Source organism: Salmo trutta, chromosome 20 (assembly GCF_901001165.1).
Source record: "Salmo trutta chromosome 20, fSalTru1.1, whole genome shotgun sequence".
NCBI lineage: Eukaryota > Metazoa > Chordata > Actinopteri > Salmoniformes > Salmonidae > Salmo > Salmo trutta.
In genome coordinates, this window is record NC_042976.1 from 54,261,567 (window position 1) to 54,279,904 (window position 18,338).

The following is an 18,338-nucleotide window of genomic DNA, read 5'->3' on the forward strand; positions in this document are numbered from 1 at the left end:
TGTTTCCCCTTAAATCCCTCGAGTGTTGCTTTAGCAGAATGCTTAGGGTCATTGTCCGTCCCAGTCTCAAATCTCTGGAAGATTGAAATAGGTTTCCCTCAATAATTTCCCTGTATTTAGCGCCATTCATCATTCCTTCAATTCTGACCAGTTTCCCAGTCCCTGCCGATGAAAATCATCCCCACAGCATGATGCTGCCACCACCATGCTTCACTGTGGGAATGGTGTTCTCGGGGTGATGAGAGTGTTGAGTTTGCGTCAGACATAGCGTTTTCCTTGATGGCTAAAAAGCTAAATTTGTCTCATCTGACCAGACTACCTTCTTCCATATGTTTTGGGTGTCCCCAACATGCCTTTTGGTGAACACCAAATGTGTTCGCTTATTTTTTTTCTATAAGCAATGGCTTTTTTCTGGCAACTCTTCCATAAAGCCCAGCTCTGTGGCGTGTATGGCTTAAAGTGGTCCTATGGACAGATACTCCAATCTCCGCTGTGGGGCTTTGCAGCTCTTCAGGGTTATCTTTTTTGCCTCTGATTCAACGCCCTCCTTGCCTGGTCTGTGAGTTTTGGTGGGGGGCCTTCTCTTGGCAGGTTTGTGGTGGTGCCATATTCTTTACATTTTTTAATAATGGATTTAATGGTGCTCCATGGGATGTTCAAAGTTGAACTTTTTTTTTTATAACGCAACCCCATTTCTCCACAACTTTGTCCCTGACCTGTTTGGGAATCTCCTTGGTCTTCATGGTGCCGCTTGGTGGTGGTGCCCCTTGCTTACTGGTGTTGCAGATTCTGGGGCCTTTCAGAACAGGTGTATACAGTGAGGGAAAAAAGTATTTGATCCCCTGCAGATTTTGTACGTTTGCCCACTGACAAAGAAATGATCAGTCTATAATTTTAATGGTAGGTTTATTTGAACAGTGAGAGACAGAATAAAACGCATGTCTAAAATGTAAGAAATTGATTTGCATTTTAATGAGGGAAATAAGTATTTGATCCCCTCTCAATCAGAAAGATTTCTGGCTCTCAGGTGTCTTTTATACAGGTAACGAGCTGAGATTAGGAGCACACACTTAAAGGGAGTGTTCCTAATCTCAGTTTACATTTACATTTTTACATTACATTTAAGTCATTTAGCAGACGCTCTTATCCAGAGCGACTTAAGCTTGTTACCTGTATAAAAGAGACCTGTCCACAGAAGCAATCAATCAATCAGATTCCAAACTCTCCTCCATGGCCAAGACCAAAGAGCTCTCCAAGGATGTCAGGGACAAGATTGTTTACCTACACAAGGCTGGAATGGACTACAAGACCATCGCCAAGCAGCTTGGTGAGAAGGTGACAACAGTTGGTGTGATTATTCGCAAATGGAAGAAACACAAAAGAACTGTCAATCTCCCTCAGCCTGGGGCTCCATGCAAGATCTCACCTCGTGGAGTTGCAATGATCATGAGAACGGTGAGGAATCAGCCCAGAACTACACGGGAGGATCTTGTCAATGATCTCAAGGCAGCTGGGACCATAGTCACCAAGAAAACAATTGGTAACACACTACGCCGTGAAGGACTGAAATCCTGCAACACCCGCAAGGTCCCCCTGCTCAAGAAAGCACATATACATGCCGTCTGAAGTTTGCCAATGAACATCTGAATGATTCAGAGGACAACTGGGTTAAAGTGTTGTGGTCAGATGAGACCAAAATGGAGCTCTTTGGCATCAACTCAACTCGCCATGTTTGGAGGAGGAGGAATGCTGCCTATGACCCCAAGAACATCATCCCCACCGTCAAACATGGAGGTGGAAACATTATGCTTTTGAGGTGTTTTTCCTGCTAAGGGGACAGGACAACTTCACCGCATCAAAGGGACGATGGACGGGGCCATGTACCGTCAAATCTTGGGTGAGAACCTCCTTCCCTTAGCCAGGGCATTGAAAATGTGTCGTGGATGGGTATTCCAGTATGACAATGACCCAAAACACACGGCCAAGGCAACAAAGGAGTGGCTCAAGAAGAAGCACATTAAGGTCCTGGAGTGGCCTAGCCAGTCTCCAGACCTTAATCCCAAAGATAATCTGTGGAGGGAGCTGAAAGTTCGAGTTGCCAAACGTCAGCCTCGAAACCTTAATGACTTGGAGAAGATCTGCAAAGAGGAGTGGGACAAAATCCCTCCTGAGATGTGTGCAAACCTGGTGGCCAACTACAAGAAACGTCTGACCTCTGTATGCCAACAAGGGTTTTGCCACCAAGTACTAAGTTATGTTTTGCAGAGGGGTCAAATACTTATTTCCCTCATTAAAATGGAAATCAATTTATAACATTTTTGACATGCGTTTTTCTGGATTTTTTTGTAGTTATTCTGTCTCTCACTGTTCAAATAAACCTACCATTCAAATTATAGACTGATCATTTCTTTGTCAGTGGGCAAACGTACAAAATCAGCAGGGGATCAAATACTTTTTTCCCCTCACTGTATATACTGCGATCATGGGTCAGATCATGTGACACTTAAATAAAGTCCACCTGTGTGCAATCTAACAAACTATGTGACTTCTGAAAATAATTTATTGCACCAGATCTTATTTAAGGCCTTCATAGCATTTTTTTTAAACAAGCTATGTTTTTCATTTCACTTCACCAATTTGGACTATTTTGTTTATGTCCATTACATGAAATCCAAATAAAAACCTTTAAATTACAGGTTGTAATGTAACAAAATAGGAAAAAAAAAATGCCAAGGGGGATGAATACTTTTGCAAGGCACTGTATGCAGATGACACAACACAATACACGTCAGCTACTACAGCGACTGAAATGACTGCTGCAGTTAGTTTCAGACTGGGTGGTAAGGAATAAGTTAGTCCTAAATATTTTAAAAACTAAAAACATTGTATTTGGGACAAATCATTCACTAAACCTCAACTAAATCTTGTAATAAATAATGTGCTTGGAGTAACCCTGGATACCATTCTGTATACATCTGGCCCTTCTTTGGACACTTAACAAACCTCCAAACGAGCTTCAATGCCATACAACACTCCTTCCGTGGCCTCCAACTGCTCTTAAAATGCTAGTAAAACTAAATGCATGCTTTTCAACCGTTCGCTGCCCGCCCAGCATCACTATTCTGGCCGGTTCTGACTTAGAATATGTGGACAACCAGAAATACATAGGTGTCTGGCTAGACTAAACTCTCCTTCCAGTCTCATATTAAACATCTCCAATCCAAAATTAAATCTAGATATCGGCTTCCTATTTCGCAACAAAGCCTCCTTCGCTCACGCCTCCAAACATACCCTCGTAAAACTGACTATCCTACCGATCCTCGACTTTGGCGATGTCATCTACTACAAAATAGCCTCCAACACTCTACTCTGTAAACTGGATGCAGTCTATCACAGTGCCATCCGTTTTGTCACCACAGCCCCATACACCACCCACCACTGCGACCTGTATGCTCTCGTCGGCTGGCCCACGCTACACATAAGTCTTTGCTAGGTGAAGCTCCACCTTATCTCAGCTCACAATAACAACACCAACCCGTAGCACACGCTCCAGCAGGTATATCTCACTGGTCATCCCCAAAGCCAACATCTCCTTTGGCCACCTCTCCTTCCAGTTCTCTGCTGCCAATGACTGGAACGAATAGCAAATAATAAAAATAAATAAAATCGCTGAAGTTGGAGACATATCTCCCTCACTAACTTTAAACATCAGCTACCTGAGCAGCTAACCGATCGCTGCAGCTGTAAATAGCCCATCCAATCTACCTACCTCATCCCCATATTGTTTATATTTACTTTTCTGCTCTTTTGCACACCAGCATCACTACTTGGACATCATCATCTGCTAATCTATCACTCGTGTAAATCCGCTCAATTTTAATTACTTCACTACTATGGCCTATTTATTGCCTTACCTCTCATGCCATTTGCACACACTGTATATAGACTTTCTTTTTATCTATTGTGTTACTGACTGTAGGCTTGTTTATTCCATGTGTAACTCTGTGTTGTTTGTGTCGCACTGCTTCGCTTTATCTTGGCCAGGTCGCAGTTATAAATGAGAACTTGTCCTCAACTAGCTTACCTGGTTAAATAAAGGTGAAATAAAATTTAAAAAAATTGTAAACTGTCATGGTCAAAACATATTGATACAATAGTAGCGAAGATGAGAAGTATGTCCATAATAAAGAGCTGCTCTACCTTCTTAACAACACTATCAACAAGGCAGGTCCTACAGACCCTAGTTTTGTCATACCTGGACTACTGTTCAGTCGTGTGGTCAGGTGCCACAAAAAAGGACTTGGATGTACACAAAGAACTAATATTAATAATATGCATGCCAATATTTCCTGGCTCAAAGTAGAGGAATGGACTTCATCATTACTTGTATTTGTGAGAGGTATTGACATTTTGAAAGCACCGAGATGTCTATTTAAACAACTAGCACAAAGCTCAAACACCCATGCATACCCCACAAGACATGCCACCAGTGGTCTCTTCACAGTCCAAGTCCAGAACAGACTATGGGAGGCTCACATTACTACATAGAGCCATGACTACATGGAACTCTATTCCACATCAGGTAACTGATGCAAGCAATAGAATCTGATTTAAAAAGCAGGTAAAAATACATCTTATGGAACTGCAGGGACTGTGAAGCAACAGAAACATAGGCGCAGACATGCATACACACACGATAACAGATGCACTATACACGCACACGTACTGTGGCAGACCAGGGGTTTGATCTAGACGTTTACACAAGATCAGACAAGTGTGATACATCAGTTAAGGGTGTTTATTTAACAGAAAAAGGTCTCCCCCAGGAGCCTTTCACTACCTCCACCCCTCCTGTGTGCTGCCCTCCTGGCAGCTTTCTACTGGAACCATTAAAATAAATAAAACTCTATCCCAGGGTTAGGTATTCAGTAGACTGAGGCAGGTTTTACTCCATTTCTTTTTTTTTTAACAAACAAAGCATTTGTGTTTAGTGAGTCTGCCAGATCAGAGGCAGTAAGGATGACTAGGGATGTTCTCTTGATAAGTGTGCGAATTGGACCATTTTCTGTCCTGCTAAGCATTCAAAATGTAATGAGTACTTTTGGGTGTTAGGGAACAATGTATAGGGTAAAAAGTACATACTTTTCTTTGGGAATGTAGTGAAGTAAAAATATAAATAGTAAAGTACAGATACTTTAAAGTATTTTTACACCACTGGAATTCAGCATTCGTGGACACAAAATGCTTTGAGCGTAAACATTACCAATAATGTAAATAAGGGCATGGCATTCTCATCAAGGATGGGTTTCTGGGCCACAGAACATCATACTGTTTCCAAAACAGCTGCCATCTCCTTGAATTGCCTGTAGAAGTTCTGCAAAGAGAGTAGGAAAAGTCTGTCAGTAAATAGAATAGATCGTAATTTTTTTTCTCATGCAATGTTTCCCTCTCACTCACACACACATTTTTACATTTTAGTCATTTAGCAGACGCTCTTATCCAGAGCGACTTACAGTAGTGAATGCATACATTTCAAATCATCTCAAACATCACTCAGCCATTACTTTTAGATGAAGAATAAACTGACCTGGAATTGTGCAATGGTCATTTCAAAGGACCGTTGGGAAATCTGTCCAGAGGTGTCTGCGATCTTCAACAGGAGGGAGACGTGGGGGGAGTTGAGAGAGCGACAGGTGTCCGAGCTCACCGCCATGCCCAGCTTCCACTGCATGTCCACCAGCTAGACAGGCACACCAAGGGTTAAATCAACAGCTCACTTGCAACTACAGATGGCAAAGCATTTACAGTATATTTGGAAAGTATTCAGACCCCCTCTCACACTGGAGTCCTACAGTCAGCTGGCAGGTGGTCCCAGAGTTTATCAATTTAATAAAAGCTACATTTCTAACAGTATAAACAGCACAACAAATACAATAATAATCAATCTCAGTCAGTTCTAACAAAAAAAGGTCTGAAAGTTTCTAGTACAGCCAAATACATTCATGAATTCAACCACTTTAGTTGACATGGGATCCCATGTGACTCGGTTGATAGAGCATGGTGCTTGCAACGCCAGGATTGTGGGTGCGATTCCCACGGGGGGACGAGTACGGGAAAAAGTACAAAAATGTATCACCTCACGACTGTAAGTTGCTCTGGATAAGAGTGTCTGCTAAATGACTACAATGTAAATGTTGGTTTATTCACTGTTTAATTAATCAAGGCTCCCTTTGTTAATTCATTTTATAACTAAAGTACTTTACTGTATTTAAAGACATGGATGACTTAACAAAATATTGATTGATATACTGTTTTATGAAGTAGGCCAATAAGTTAGGGTTCCCGAGTGGCGCAGCGATCTAAGGCACTGCATCTCAGTGCTAGAGGCGTCACTACAGACACCCTGGTTCGAATCCAGGCTGTATCAAAACCGGCCGTGATTTGGAGTCCCATAGGACAGTGCAAAATTGGCCCAGTGTCATCCGGATTTGGCCGGTGTAGGCCGTCATTGTAAATAAGAGTTTGTTCTTAACTGACTTGCCTAGTTATTTATACATACATATATATGTTTTACACCTACAGTAAACAGGACTGTTGGAGCTATAGGCCTATGTCATTTCAATAAAAACCTTGAACCCACCTGTCCCTGACTTCTGTAAATATGTGTATTTTACACTCCAGCAGTAGGCTCACATTAAGATAAATATCATAAAAGACAAACTTTTAGCATTTCTTCCTCAAAGCGCCATGAAGGTCTGCTGCACCATATGCATTTTAACAGTAGAATAGCCGGGACTCGAGTAGCCTACCAATAACCGGCAGTCTAATAAATCAATGGAATAGACACAATCACAAAGAAATCCATTAACATTTTGTTGAGTTCATAAACAACATGGTACTAAGACAATTTATTTCAAAATAACAGAACAGCATGTTTTGTTAATTTAGCAGACATCACATGCTTATATTCCCCAGACTTTTACAACAATGAATGACGGAATATAACAGAATCCAATAAAATGATCATTAGCAAATATCGATTTGGGGACTATCATCAGCTATGGTTATTCTAGGAAAACATATTTTGAAAGGGAGACCATCTGTAAAATTGTGTTGCTTGGCATAACAAGGTCCATTAAAAACCTTGGAATATGCTCTTTCGGCTATGGTATAGCAATCAAAACGTTTGGCCAGCATGGACCTCTGTAGGATTATGTGGAAAAGTAAGCAAGCGCCAACAAGCTTGATAAGACGCCAACAAAAATTCCTGCTGGTGGTCAAACTAATGGCAACAATGGTATGATGCAACTTTTAAATAAGGACACACTGTAGATAACACGGCATTCAATCATTGATCAATTTGTGCAATGTGACTGCTCTGCAGACACTGGAAAGTGGCTTCAGTCTTGTGGAAGACTATGAATGGTTGATAAGCTGAATTAGGTGTATTATACTGTAGCTTTGTCTGGGGCAAAAGCCAACACTCACACTTGCCCTTTGTGGGTACAATTCCCCATCCTTAATTAGGAGAATCCAATACCCAATTCCAAAACTTCTGGGCACTTCAAGTGCTGCATACTTCCTTGCTATACCTTGCCCTCTATAATATCAAAACCATATCAAATATACACAAGTACCTATGGAGTAGGAGCAAGCCTGGTGGTCCATAGGACTTGGCTATACAGCAAAGATAGATATGGGACCAGGCTAAGAAGGAGCAAGGAGTTGACCTGGAATTAGGCAAGAAAATAATCCATTTGTTTTGGTGGGCTCCAGTAGCCGGGTGTAGGCCTACCTGTCCGATGCTAAGCATGGCTTGGGACTCTTGGTGCGTGCTGACTAGGGTACCCTGATCACTCCATAGCCGGTGGAGCACCTGAAGGGCAGCTTTGGACCACTTACTGCTGCCCTCTCCCAGCCTAGCTACCAGTTCATCAGCAGAGAAGTTGTTCTTTTCAGTTGACCTGTAAAAAAACATAACAAATGTGTTAAATTAACACAGACGTCTGAACCCAGTCGACATATACAGTGCAATTGGACCCCTTCTCCTTTTCCACATTGTTACGTTACAGCCTTATTCTAAAATTCTCAGGAATCTACACACGATACCCCATAATGACAAAGCAAAAACAGGTTTATAGACATTTTTGCACATTTAGCATTTTTTTTACTGAAATATCACATTAACATGAGTATTCAGAACCTTTCAGTACTTTGTTGAAGCACCTTTGGCAGCAATTATAACCTTCAGTCTTCTTGGGTATGACTACACGCTTGGCACACCTGTATTTGGGGAGCTTCTCCCATTCTTCTCAAGCTTTGTCAGGTTGGATGGGGAGCGTCGCTGCACAGCTATTTGCAAGTCTCTCCAGAGATGTTCGATCGGGTTCAAGTCTGGGCTCTGCCTAGGCCACAAGGACATTTAGAGAATTGTCCCAAAGCCACTCCTGTGTTGTCTTGGCTGTGTGCTTAGGGTTATTGTCCTGTTGGAAGGTGAACGTTCGCCCCAGTCTGAAGTCCTGAGCTCTCTGGAACAGGTTTTCATCAAGGATCTCTGTACTGTGCTACGTTCAGCTTTCCCTTGATCTTGACTAATCTCCCAGTCCCTGAAAAACAACCCCACAGCATGATGCTCCCACCACCATGCATCACAGTAGGGATGGTGCCAGGTTTCCTCCAGACGTGACACTTGGCATTCTGGCCAAAGAGCTCAATCTTGGTTTCATCAGACCAGAGAATCTTGTTTCTCACGGTCTGAGAGTCCTTTTGGCAAACTCCAAGCGGGCTGTCATGTGCCTTTTACTGAGGAGTGGCTTCCGTCTGGCCACTCTACCATAAAGGCCTGATTGGGTAGAGTGCTGCAGAGATGGTTGAACTCTGGAGATGTGTCAGAGTGACCATCGGGTTCTAGGTCACCTCCCTGACCAAGGCCCTTCTACCCTGATTGCTCAGTTTGGCTGGGAGGCCAGCTCTAAGAAGAGTCTTGGTGGTTCCAAACTTCTACCATTAAGAATGATGTAGGCCACTGTGTTCTTAGGGACCTTCAATGCTGCAGAAATGTTTTGGTGCCCTTCCCCAGATCTGTGCCTCAACACAATCCTGTCTCGGAGCTCTACAGACAATTCCTTCGACCTCATGGCTTGCTCTGACATGCCCTGTCAACCATGGGCCCTTATATAGACAGGTGTGTGCATTTCCAAATCATGTCCAATCAACTGAATTTACCACAAGTGGACTCCAATCAAGTTGTAGAAACATCAAGGATGATCAATGGAAACAGGATGCACCGGATCTCATTTCAAGTCTCATAGCAAAGGGTCTGAATACTTATGTAAATGTTTATTTTATTATTATTAAATACATTTGCAAAAGAATGATAAAAACCTGTTCCCGCTTTGTCATTAAGGGAAATTGTGTGTACACAGATTAAAAATTACATTTCCTCATTTCCCTCAATTTTAAATATAGCTGTAACGTAACAAAAATGTGTAAAAGTCAAGGTCTCTCTATACTTTCCGAATGCATTCAAACCAACAACTCACCCACAATGGAATATCCTTATAACTCTCCAAATAAATAAAATTACATTCTTTAGTAACAAATCATAGCCATGGCCCTGAAGCCACTACCCACCACTGGTTCCTGACCTATCAAAGCAGGAGCAAACAAAATCGATGTGCTGAACGCTGCATGGATGGATTTTTTTTTTTTGCAACTTGCCGATGAGTGTAGAAGTTGGTTGCTACAATACCTGAACGTTAAGAAGAGGAATTGGACAACCTCCTGTAGAGCCTCTTGGTCAAGTCGGATCCCAGCTCTTTGAAACTTCTGTACAGAAAAATAAGGAAAACATGTTACAAAATCAGATCATGTAAATATGGTTTAGGGAGAGAAAGGAAGGCAGAGTGGAAATGTGTTGACTTACATCAGAGATTTCAGCAGAATCCACTCCCCTGACCTGTCCTTGGAGATGACTCAGAATCTGCTGACACTGCATGAGAAGATTATCAGAACCACATCCTCAATAACAACAGCTCCTGAAATGGTGACTGATGACTGCTGCATCGATGCACTCTCTAATATAAAAGCATTGTATTTCAATAATCTGACTGGTCGGTCGCTGTATCAATGCACTCTAATACATATGACTATAGTCTACCGACTAATTGGGATATTTGGTCCAAATGTTTTTATTTGTTTCTGTCAATAGTGATGCAGCTGAACAAGTGTAGTCGGTGCCAGTATAGATGTATGGACCAAACCTGTCATCATTTGAAATAAATGAATGCATGCACATATAAATAGATAAAAGCACACATGAATTGATGAATGAATGCCAGGGCTTGTCCTCTTGTCCGGGACAAGTGAAAATAAAAAATCATAATCATGTAATAACACCAACACAAAAAAAAAACGATTCAAAATATTTTATATTTCAGATTCTTCAAATAGCCACCCTTGATGACAGCTTTGCACACTCTTGGCATTATATCAACCAGCTTCATGAGGTAGTCATCTGGAATGTGTTTCAACTAACAGGTGTGCCTTCTTAAAAGTTGTGTTGTAGAATTTCCTTTCCTTCTAAATGCGTTTCAGCCAATCAGTTGTGTTGTGACAAGGTAGCAGAGGTATATAGAAGATAGCCCTATTTGGTAAAAGACCAAGTCCATATTATGGCAAGAACAACTCAAATAAATAAAGAGAAACGACAGTCCATCATTACTTTAAGACATGAAGGCCAGTCAATACGGAAAATGTCAAGAACTTTGAAAGTTTCTTCAAGTACAGTTGCAAAAACCATCAAGCGCTATGATGAAACTGTCTCTCATGAGGACCACCACAGGAATGGAAGACCCAGAGTTAACTATGCTGCAGAGGATAAGTTCATTGCAGCCCAAATAAAAGCTTCACAGAGTTCAAGTAACAGACACATCTCAAAATCAACTGTTCAGAGGAGGATGTGTGAATCAGGCCTTCATGGTTGAATTGCTGCAAAGAAATCACTACTAATGGACACCAATAAGAAAAAGACTTGCTTGGGCCAAGAAACACAATCAATGGACATTAAACAGGTGGAAATTTGCCCTTTGGTCTGGAGTCCAAATTGGAGATATTTGGTTGCAACCGCCGTGTCTTTGTCAGACGCGGTGTGAGTTAACGGATGATCTCCCCATGTGTGGTGGCCACTGTAAAGCATGGAAGAGGTGGTGTTATGGTGTGGGGGTGCTTTGCTGGTGACAGTCTGATTTATTTAGAATTCAAGGCCCACTTAACCAGCCTGGCCACCACAGCATTCTGCAGTGAGACACCATCCCATCTGGTTTGGGCTTAGTGGGACTCCAGGCTTTGTAAGGGCTATTTGACCAAGAAGGAGAGTGATAGAGAGCTGCATCAGATCACCTGGCCTCCACAATCCGCCAACCTCAACCAAATTGCGATGGTTTGGGATGCGTCGGACCGCAGAGTAAAGGAAAAGCAGCCAACAAGTGCTCAGCATATGGGAACTCCTTCAAGACTGTTGTAAAAGCATTCCAGTTGAAGCTGGTTGACAGAATGCCAAGAGTGTGCAAAGCTGTCATCAAGGCACAGGGTGGCTACTTTGAAGAATCTCAAATATATTTTACATTTGTTTAACATTTTTTGGTTACTACATGATTCCATACATGTTAGATGTGTCGAAACATTTGACCGGTACTGTATGTATGTATACCACCATTCAAAAGTTTGGGGTCACTTAGAAAATGTCCTTGTTTCTGAAAGAAAAGTACATTTTTTGTGCATTAAAATAACATCAAATTGATCAGAAATACAGTGTCCTCAACTGGCAGCTTCATTAAATAGTACCCGCAAAATACCAGTCTCAACGTCAACAGTGAAGAGGCAACTCCGGGATGCTGGCCTTCTAGGCAGAGTTCCTCTGTCCAGTGTCTTTTCTTTTGTCCATTTGAATCTTTTTATTGGCCAGTCTGAGATATGTATTTTTCGTTGCAACTGCCTAGAAGGCCAGCATCCCGGAGTCGACGGAGACTGGTGTTTTGTGGGTACTATTTAATGAAGCTGCCAGTTGAGAACTTGCGAGGTGTCTGTTTCACAAACTAGACACTATAATGTACTTGTCCTCTTGCTCAGTTGTGCACAGGGGCCTCCTGTTTCTATTCTGGTGAAAGCCAGTTTGCGCTGTTCTATATAGGGAGTAGTACACAGCGTTGTATGAGATCTTCAGTTTCTTGGCAATTTCTCGTATGGAATAGCCTTCATTTCTCAGAACAAGAATAGACTGACGAGTTTCAAAAGAAAGCTCTTTGTTACTGGCCATTTTGAGCCTGTAAATCGAACCCACAAATGCTGATGCTCCAGATACTCAACTAGTCAAACGAAGGCCAGTTTAATTGCTTTTTTAAAATCAGAACAACCGTTTTCAGCAGTGCTAACATAATTGCAAAAGGGTTTTCTAACGATCAACAAGCCTTTTAAAATGATAAACTTGGATTAGCTAACAACGTACCACTGGAACACAGGAGTGATGGTTGCTGACAATGGGCATCTGTACGCATATGTAGATATTCTATTAAAAATCTGCCGTTTCCAGCTACAATAGTCATTAACAGCATTAACAATGTCTACACTATTTCTGATTAATTTGATGTTATTTTAAAATAGACAAATAAAAAAATAAAATGGTATTTTCTTTCAAAAACAAGAACAGTTCTAAGTGACCCCAAACTTTTCAACCAAAGTGTATGATATATATATATATATATATACACACACACAGTTGAAGTTGGAAGATTACATACACCTTAGCCAAATACATTTAAACTCAGTTTCACAATTCCTGACATTTAATCCTAATAAAAATTCCCTGTCTTAGGTCAGTTAGGATCACCACCATATTTTAAGAATGTGAAATAATAGTAGAGAATGATTTATTTCAGCTGTTAGTTCTTTCATCACATTCCCAGTGGGTCGTAAGTTTACATACACTCAATTAGTATTTGGTAGCATTGTCTTTACATTGTGAGTCATGCCGATGCGGTTGAACATTCTGAGTGACAATTTCTCCTCCATAGCCATTGCTAAGTGATAATTAATCCTTCTGCGTTGTTCTGTTTCTTTTCTTCAACCTATGAAGAATTCCAGTGACACCAATAAAAACGTCTTAAATTCACTGCTCTGTTTTGCTTGTATACAGCGGGTCATTTCATAGAAGGGATCCAGTTTGTCAAATTTACATCAGATTTGACTTTTCGTAGCAGGTTAGGAGTTAGGTAAAGGTTTGTCCTCTAGGGGCTAGGGGGCAGTATTTTCACGGCCGGATGAAAAACGTACCCAATTTAAACAATTTACTACTCTGGCCCAGAAAATAGAATATGCATATTATTAGTAGATTTGAATAGAAACACCCTGAAGTTTCTAAAACTGTTTGAATGGTGTCTGTGAGTATAACAGAACTCATGGCAGGCAAAAAAACCTGACAAAAATTGAATCAGGAAGTGGGAGAAATTAGAAATGTAGTTTTTGTTTTGAATCCCTTGAAAAACTACAGTGACATAGGATTTACGTTACACCTCCTAACTCTTCCATTGGCTGTCAACAATCTTTAGGAACTGGTTTCAACCGTCAGCTGTTACCGGGCAGATTATTTTGGCTCAGTCAATCATTGGCCAGTCTGAGGAGAGGTGTCTTATGATGCGCATGCACGTGACGTTATCGTTTTTATATTTTTCTTCTGGGATGAATGCCCGGTTGTAAAATTATCGCAATTTTACGTTAAAAAAATACCCTAAAGGATTGATTGTAAACATCATTTGACGTGTTTCTACAAACGGTAATGGAACTTTGAAAATTGTCTATGGATTTGCATCCACGCCACATTGCATTCTAAAGTGTTCTGGATGGGTCAACAAAACAGACGGATTTGGACTTTGCAGAACAAATGAACATTTCTTGTGGAAGTGGGTGCCCATCCGAGTGCATTCCGCCGAAGATCAGCAAAGTTAAGTAAATATTTCGAACATATTGTTAGAGATTTGTCGACGCCGTGGTTGTAGGCTAACTGTATAGCTTAGCATTGAAGGCTAAGTTCTGTACTCAGAATATTGAACAATGTGCTTTTTCCGTAACGTTATTTTGAAATCTGACAAAGTGGTTGCATAAAGGAGTAGATTATCTCAAATTTTTAAAATAATTGTTATAAATTGTCGTCAACGTTTATGAGTTCTACTGTAAATTAAATGTGCCTATTCACCGGGAGTTATGGGGAGAAAACATTTTCTGAACGTCACGCGCCAATGTAAAAATTGGGTTTTTGGATATAAACTTGATCGAACAAAAAATGCATGTATTGTCTAACATGATGTCCTAGGAGTGTCATCTGATGAAGATTGTCAAAGGTTAGTGCTTAATTTTAGCTGTATATCTGGTTTTGTGATGGCTATCGTGCTTGGAAAATTGCCTTTTTTTTTGCTGAGGTGCTATGCTAAAATAATGTAATGTGTTGCTTTCAACGTTAAGCCTTTTTAAATTGGACAATGTGATTGGATTAACAAGTATCTTTAAAATGACGTATAATACTTGAATTTTAATTTTGAGATTATTTTGTTTTGAATATAGCGCCGTGCTCTCTCACTGGTTGTTGTCCAACCAATCCCTGTATCCTCAAGAGGTTTTAAAGGTTTAGCTAAAATACAAGAAAATATAAACTTTTGATGTTAATTTGACAAAAGCTGGATCCCTTCTAGCCATGAACCTGTCAGAGTTGCTCTCGTGTTATTACGTCGCCAACATTTCGAGAATTAAGTTCTATATGGGCGCTAACATGGCGGCCGTTCTAAAACCTGGCCTAACTGAGTATACAAAACATTAAGAACACCACCACTTTCCATTACAGACTGACCAGGTGAAAGCTATGATCCCATATTAATGTCACTTATTAATTCCCCTTCAAATCAGTGTAGATGAAAGGGAGGAGACAGGTTAAAGAAGGATTTTTAAGCCTTGAGACATGGATTGTGAAAGTTGCCCATTCACCCTCTGAATGGCTAAGGCAAAAAAATATAAGTTCCTTTGAACAGGGTATGATAGTAGGTTCCAGCTGCATCAGTTTGTGTCAAGAACTGCAATGCTGCTGAGTTTCTGTGTATCAAGAATGATCCACCACTCAAAGAACTTCCAGCCAACTAGACAACTGTGGGAAGCATTGGAATCACAGGCCAGCATCCGTGTGGAACACTTTTGACAACTGGTGGAGTCCATGACCCGAAGAATTGAGGCTGTTCTGAGGGCAACTCAATATCAGGAAGGTGTTTTAAAAGGTTTGGTATACTCAGTGTATATGGCTCTGGATTGGCCTATCACTCCAATCAGTACTGCTGAAAAAGACGTGGTACTATTTCAAGCGTCTCATCTTTCCCAATTAATGTCAAGAGAAATTACAGATACAGGATGTCCTTACTGTTTCTGCCAATAAATCTGGTGGGAGTCTTCCAATGTTTTCCACTGTTTTGTCAACGCCTAAAAACCACAGAAGTTGATTAGTAAGTATAAAAAATAAAAAAAATAAAAAACGGCAAGCCCATATGCTGCTTAGCAAAGTCAGTGAGTATGTAGCGAACTACCGTTACCTAGCTATTGGGTATCTTCCCATTTTGCATTTATTCATTAGTTAGATCCTTCACATATACCTACAGTCATTGGCAGAATCGCAATGAAATTATGTATACACATAAGTTAGAAAAGTGTTAACTATGCAAATCTTCACATCAGCTACAAAAAGAGTAGCTAGCTATTGCGCGTCTTCCTATTTGCACGTATTCCTTAGTTGGATCTCAATTCGATTATTTATGCACATCGCAAAGTTAGTTAACAATGTTTCCTATGGAAAGTCTTCATATCAACTACAAAAATAGTAACGTTAACTATCTGGTTAGTAGTTGACAACAGATAAACGGGTAAACCTTTGGCTTGCCTGTGTTTAACGTCGTTACAAGTTTCAGTGCTCGCGTAGCTATTAGCTAACCGTTCGCTTGTTGTTAGTTAGCTAGCTAGCTAGCTATGTTAACGTCTCATTATGTTGAAATACTGCACCCACTAGGCGATGAATCCAACCCCGGCATCTCTGATCGCAAGCAGGGCTGGAAAACGGAGGATCAGAGTAGATAAGCAACGAAGAGGTCACCACAGTAAATCACAGACAGACCAATGAGCCACACATTTCACCGGATGTGTAAATGTGAAGCATCCGGTTGGCGGTTCCACTCACAACCAAAGAAGCATCCTGTTGGCGGTTCCACTCACAACCAAATGTGGTTATTAGAGGAAGCCCATTGGCCGGCAGTGGGAGAAGATGGGTTTTGGCCGACATTTTGTACATTTCTCTCATCGATTAAACATTTAATGTCATACAAAATTACACTTTGGAAACATAAATGTAACTGAGTGGACTGCGTTTTGTATACTTTAACCTTTGCCAAAGTTTCTAACAACGATGTTGTTTAGAAGGTTTGAAAGCATGAATTTAGTTATTGCACTCGCGAACTTTATGTAGTGAGCGTTCTTTTCTTCTATGGTATAACGGTGTTCGCAACAATTAAAAATGTGCTTTCTGACACCTACTGTTCGGGGGGATAATACGGATCCCAAAAATAGAGAAATGAGGTAGTCCAAAAAAAACTGCTCTGAAGATCAATACATCTTGGAGTCCTAAAAAACTTCTCTGCTGCTGATATGATATCCAGCTTCTTTGACTGAGACACTTGTGCTGTACAATTAATCACTGTGGCTTTAAATCCACCTGAATGTATCCAGATCACCCGATTGACTTAACACCATCAACTGGTTGCAATGCATCCACCGCCATATCTTCAACACTTCCGTCTTTCCCTTTCGACTCTTCACCGCCTCCACATAAGAGATCCACTGCGCAGCCCTGATTTTTTACACCTCAACCTCCTTCACCCTAATAGGACACTCAAGGAAGTCCGGAGTATGAACCCCACCACAGTTGCAACATTTTCCATTCACAGATTCTTCAATATTGTTACTTCTCCCGTCTGGAAACATTTGACCCTTGACCATATCCTTTAAAATTTCCACACTGTAATGGTTTGGACATAAAAGCTCTCACTGCATACCTAACATATCCACGCTTCCCATATTCAGGTGGTCTCCTCAAACAATAGACAGGCTTTTCTCCCTCCTTCCAATTACAATATAGGTCAGGTGACGGGCACTGACCACTCATGGGATTTTCTGACTAAGGTACTCATCACCTACAGTACCAGTCAAAAGTCTGGACACATTCATTCATTCAAGGGTTTCTTTATATTTACTGTTTTCTACATTGTAGAATAATAGTGAAGACATCAAAATTATGAAACATATGGAATCATGTAGTAACCAAAAAAGGTGTTAAACTAATCCAAATATATGTTAGATTCTTCAAAGTAGTCACCCTTTACCTTGATTACAGCTTTGCACACTTCACATTCTCTCAACCAGCTTCATGAGAAATGTTTTTCCAACAGTCTTGAAGGAGTTCCCAGATACTCAGCACTTATTGGCTGCTTTCTGTCACTCTGCGGTCCAACTCATCCCAAACCATCTCAGTTGGGTTGAGGTCAGGTGATTGTGGAAGCCAGGTCATCTGATGCAGCTCTCCATCACTCTCCTTCTTGGTCAAACAGCCCTTGCACAGCCTGGTAGTGTGTTGGGTCATTGTCCTGTTGAAAAACAAACGCTAGTGGGACTAAGCGCAAACCAGATGGGATGGTGTATCGCTGCAGAATGCTGTGGTAGCCATGCTGGTTAAGTCTGCCTTGAATTCTAAATAAATCACAGATAATGTCACCAGCAAAGCACCCGAACATTTCCTCCTCCATGCTTCAAGGGGGGAACCATACATGCGAAGATCCGTTCACCTACTCTGCGTCTCACAAAGACCAAAAATGGAACCAGAAATCTCAAATTTGGACTCATCAGACCAAATGGCAGATTTCCACTGGTCTAATGTCCATTACTCGTGTTTCTTGGCCCAAGCAAGTCTTCTTATTGGTGTCCTTTAGTAGTGGTTTCTTTGCAGCAATTCGACCATGAAGGCCTGATTCACACAGTCTCCTCTGAACAGTTGACGTTGAAATGTGTCTGTTACTTTAACTCTGTGAAGCATTTATTTGGGCTGCAATTTCTGAGGCTGGTAACTCCTAATGAACTTATCCTCTGCAGCAGAGGTAACTCTGGGTCTTCCTTTCCTGTGGCGGTCCTCATGAGAGCCAGTTTCAACATAGCGCTTGATGGTTTTTGCGACTGCACTTGAAGAAACTTTCAAAGTTCTTGACATT

General features: G+C 41.1%; 1 protein-coding gene across 1 annotated transcript; it reads right to left on the reverse strand.

Moving 5' to 3' along the window:
- Positions 1–4,780: 4,780 nt before the first annotated feature.
- On the reverse strand, positions 4,781–16,247 carry commd6 (COMM domain containing 6). Its single transcript, XM_029703682.1, has 7 exons — positions 16,091–16,247; positions 15,455–15,513; positions 9,926–9,991; positions 9,752–9,828; positions 7,796–7,964; positions 5,588–5,740; positions 4,781–5,374 (listed from the first exon to the last, which is right to left on the reverse strand). The coding sequence occupies exons 1-7, from the start codon at positions 16,113–16,115 to the stop codon at positions 5,324–5,326; spliced, it is 600 nt and encodes a 199-aa protein (XP_029559542.1). The 5' UTR covers positions 16,116–16,247; the 3' UTR covers positions 4,781–5,323.
- Between the last annotated feature and the right edge of the window lie 2,091 nt (positions 16,248–18,338).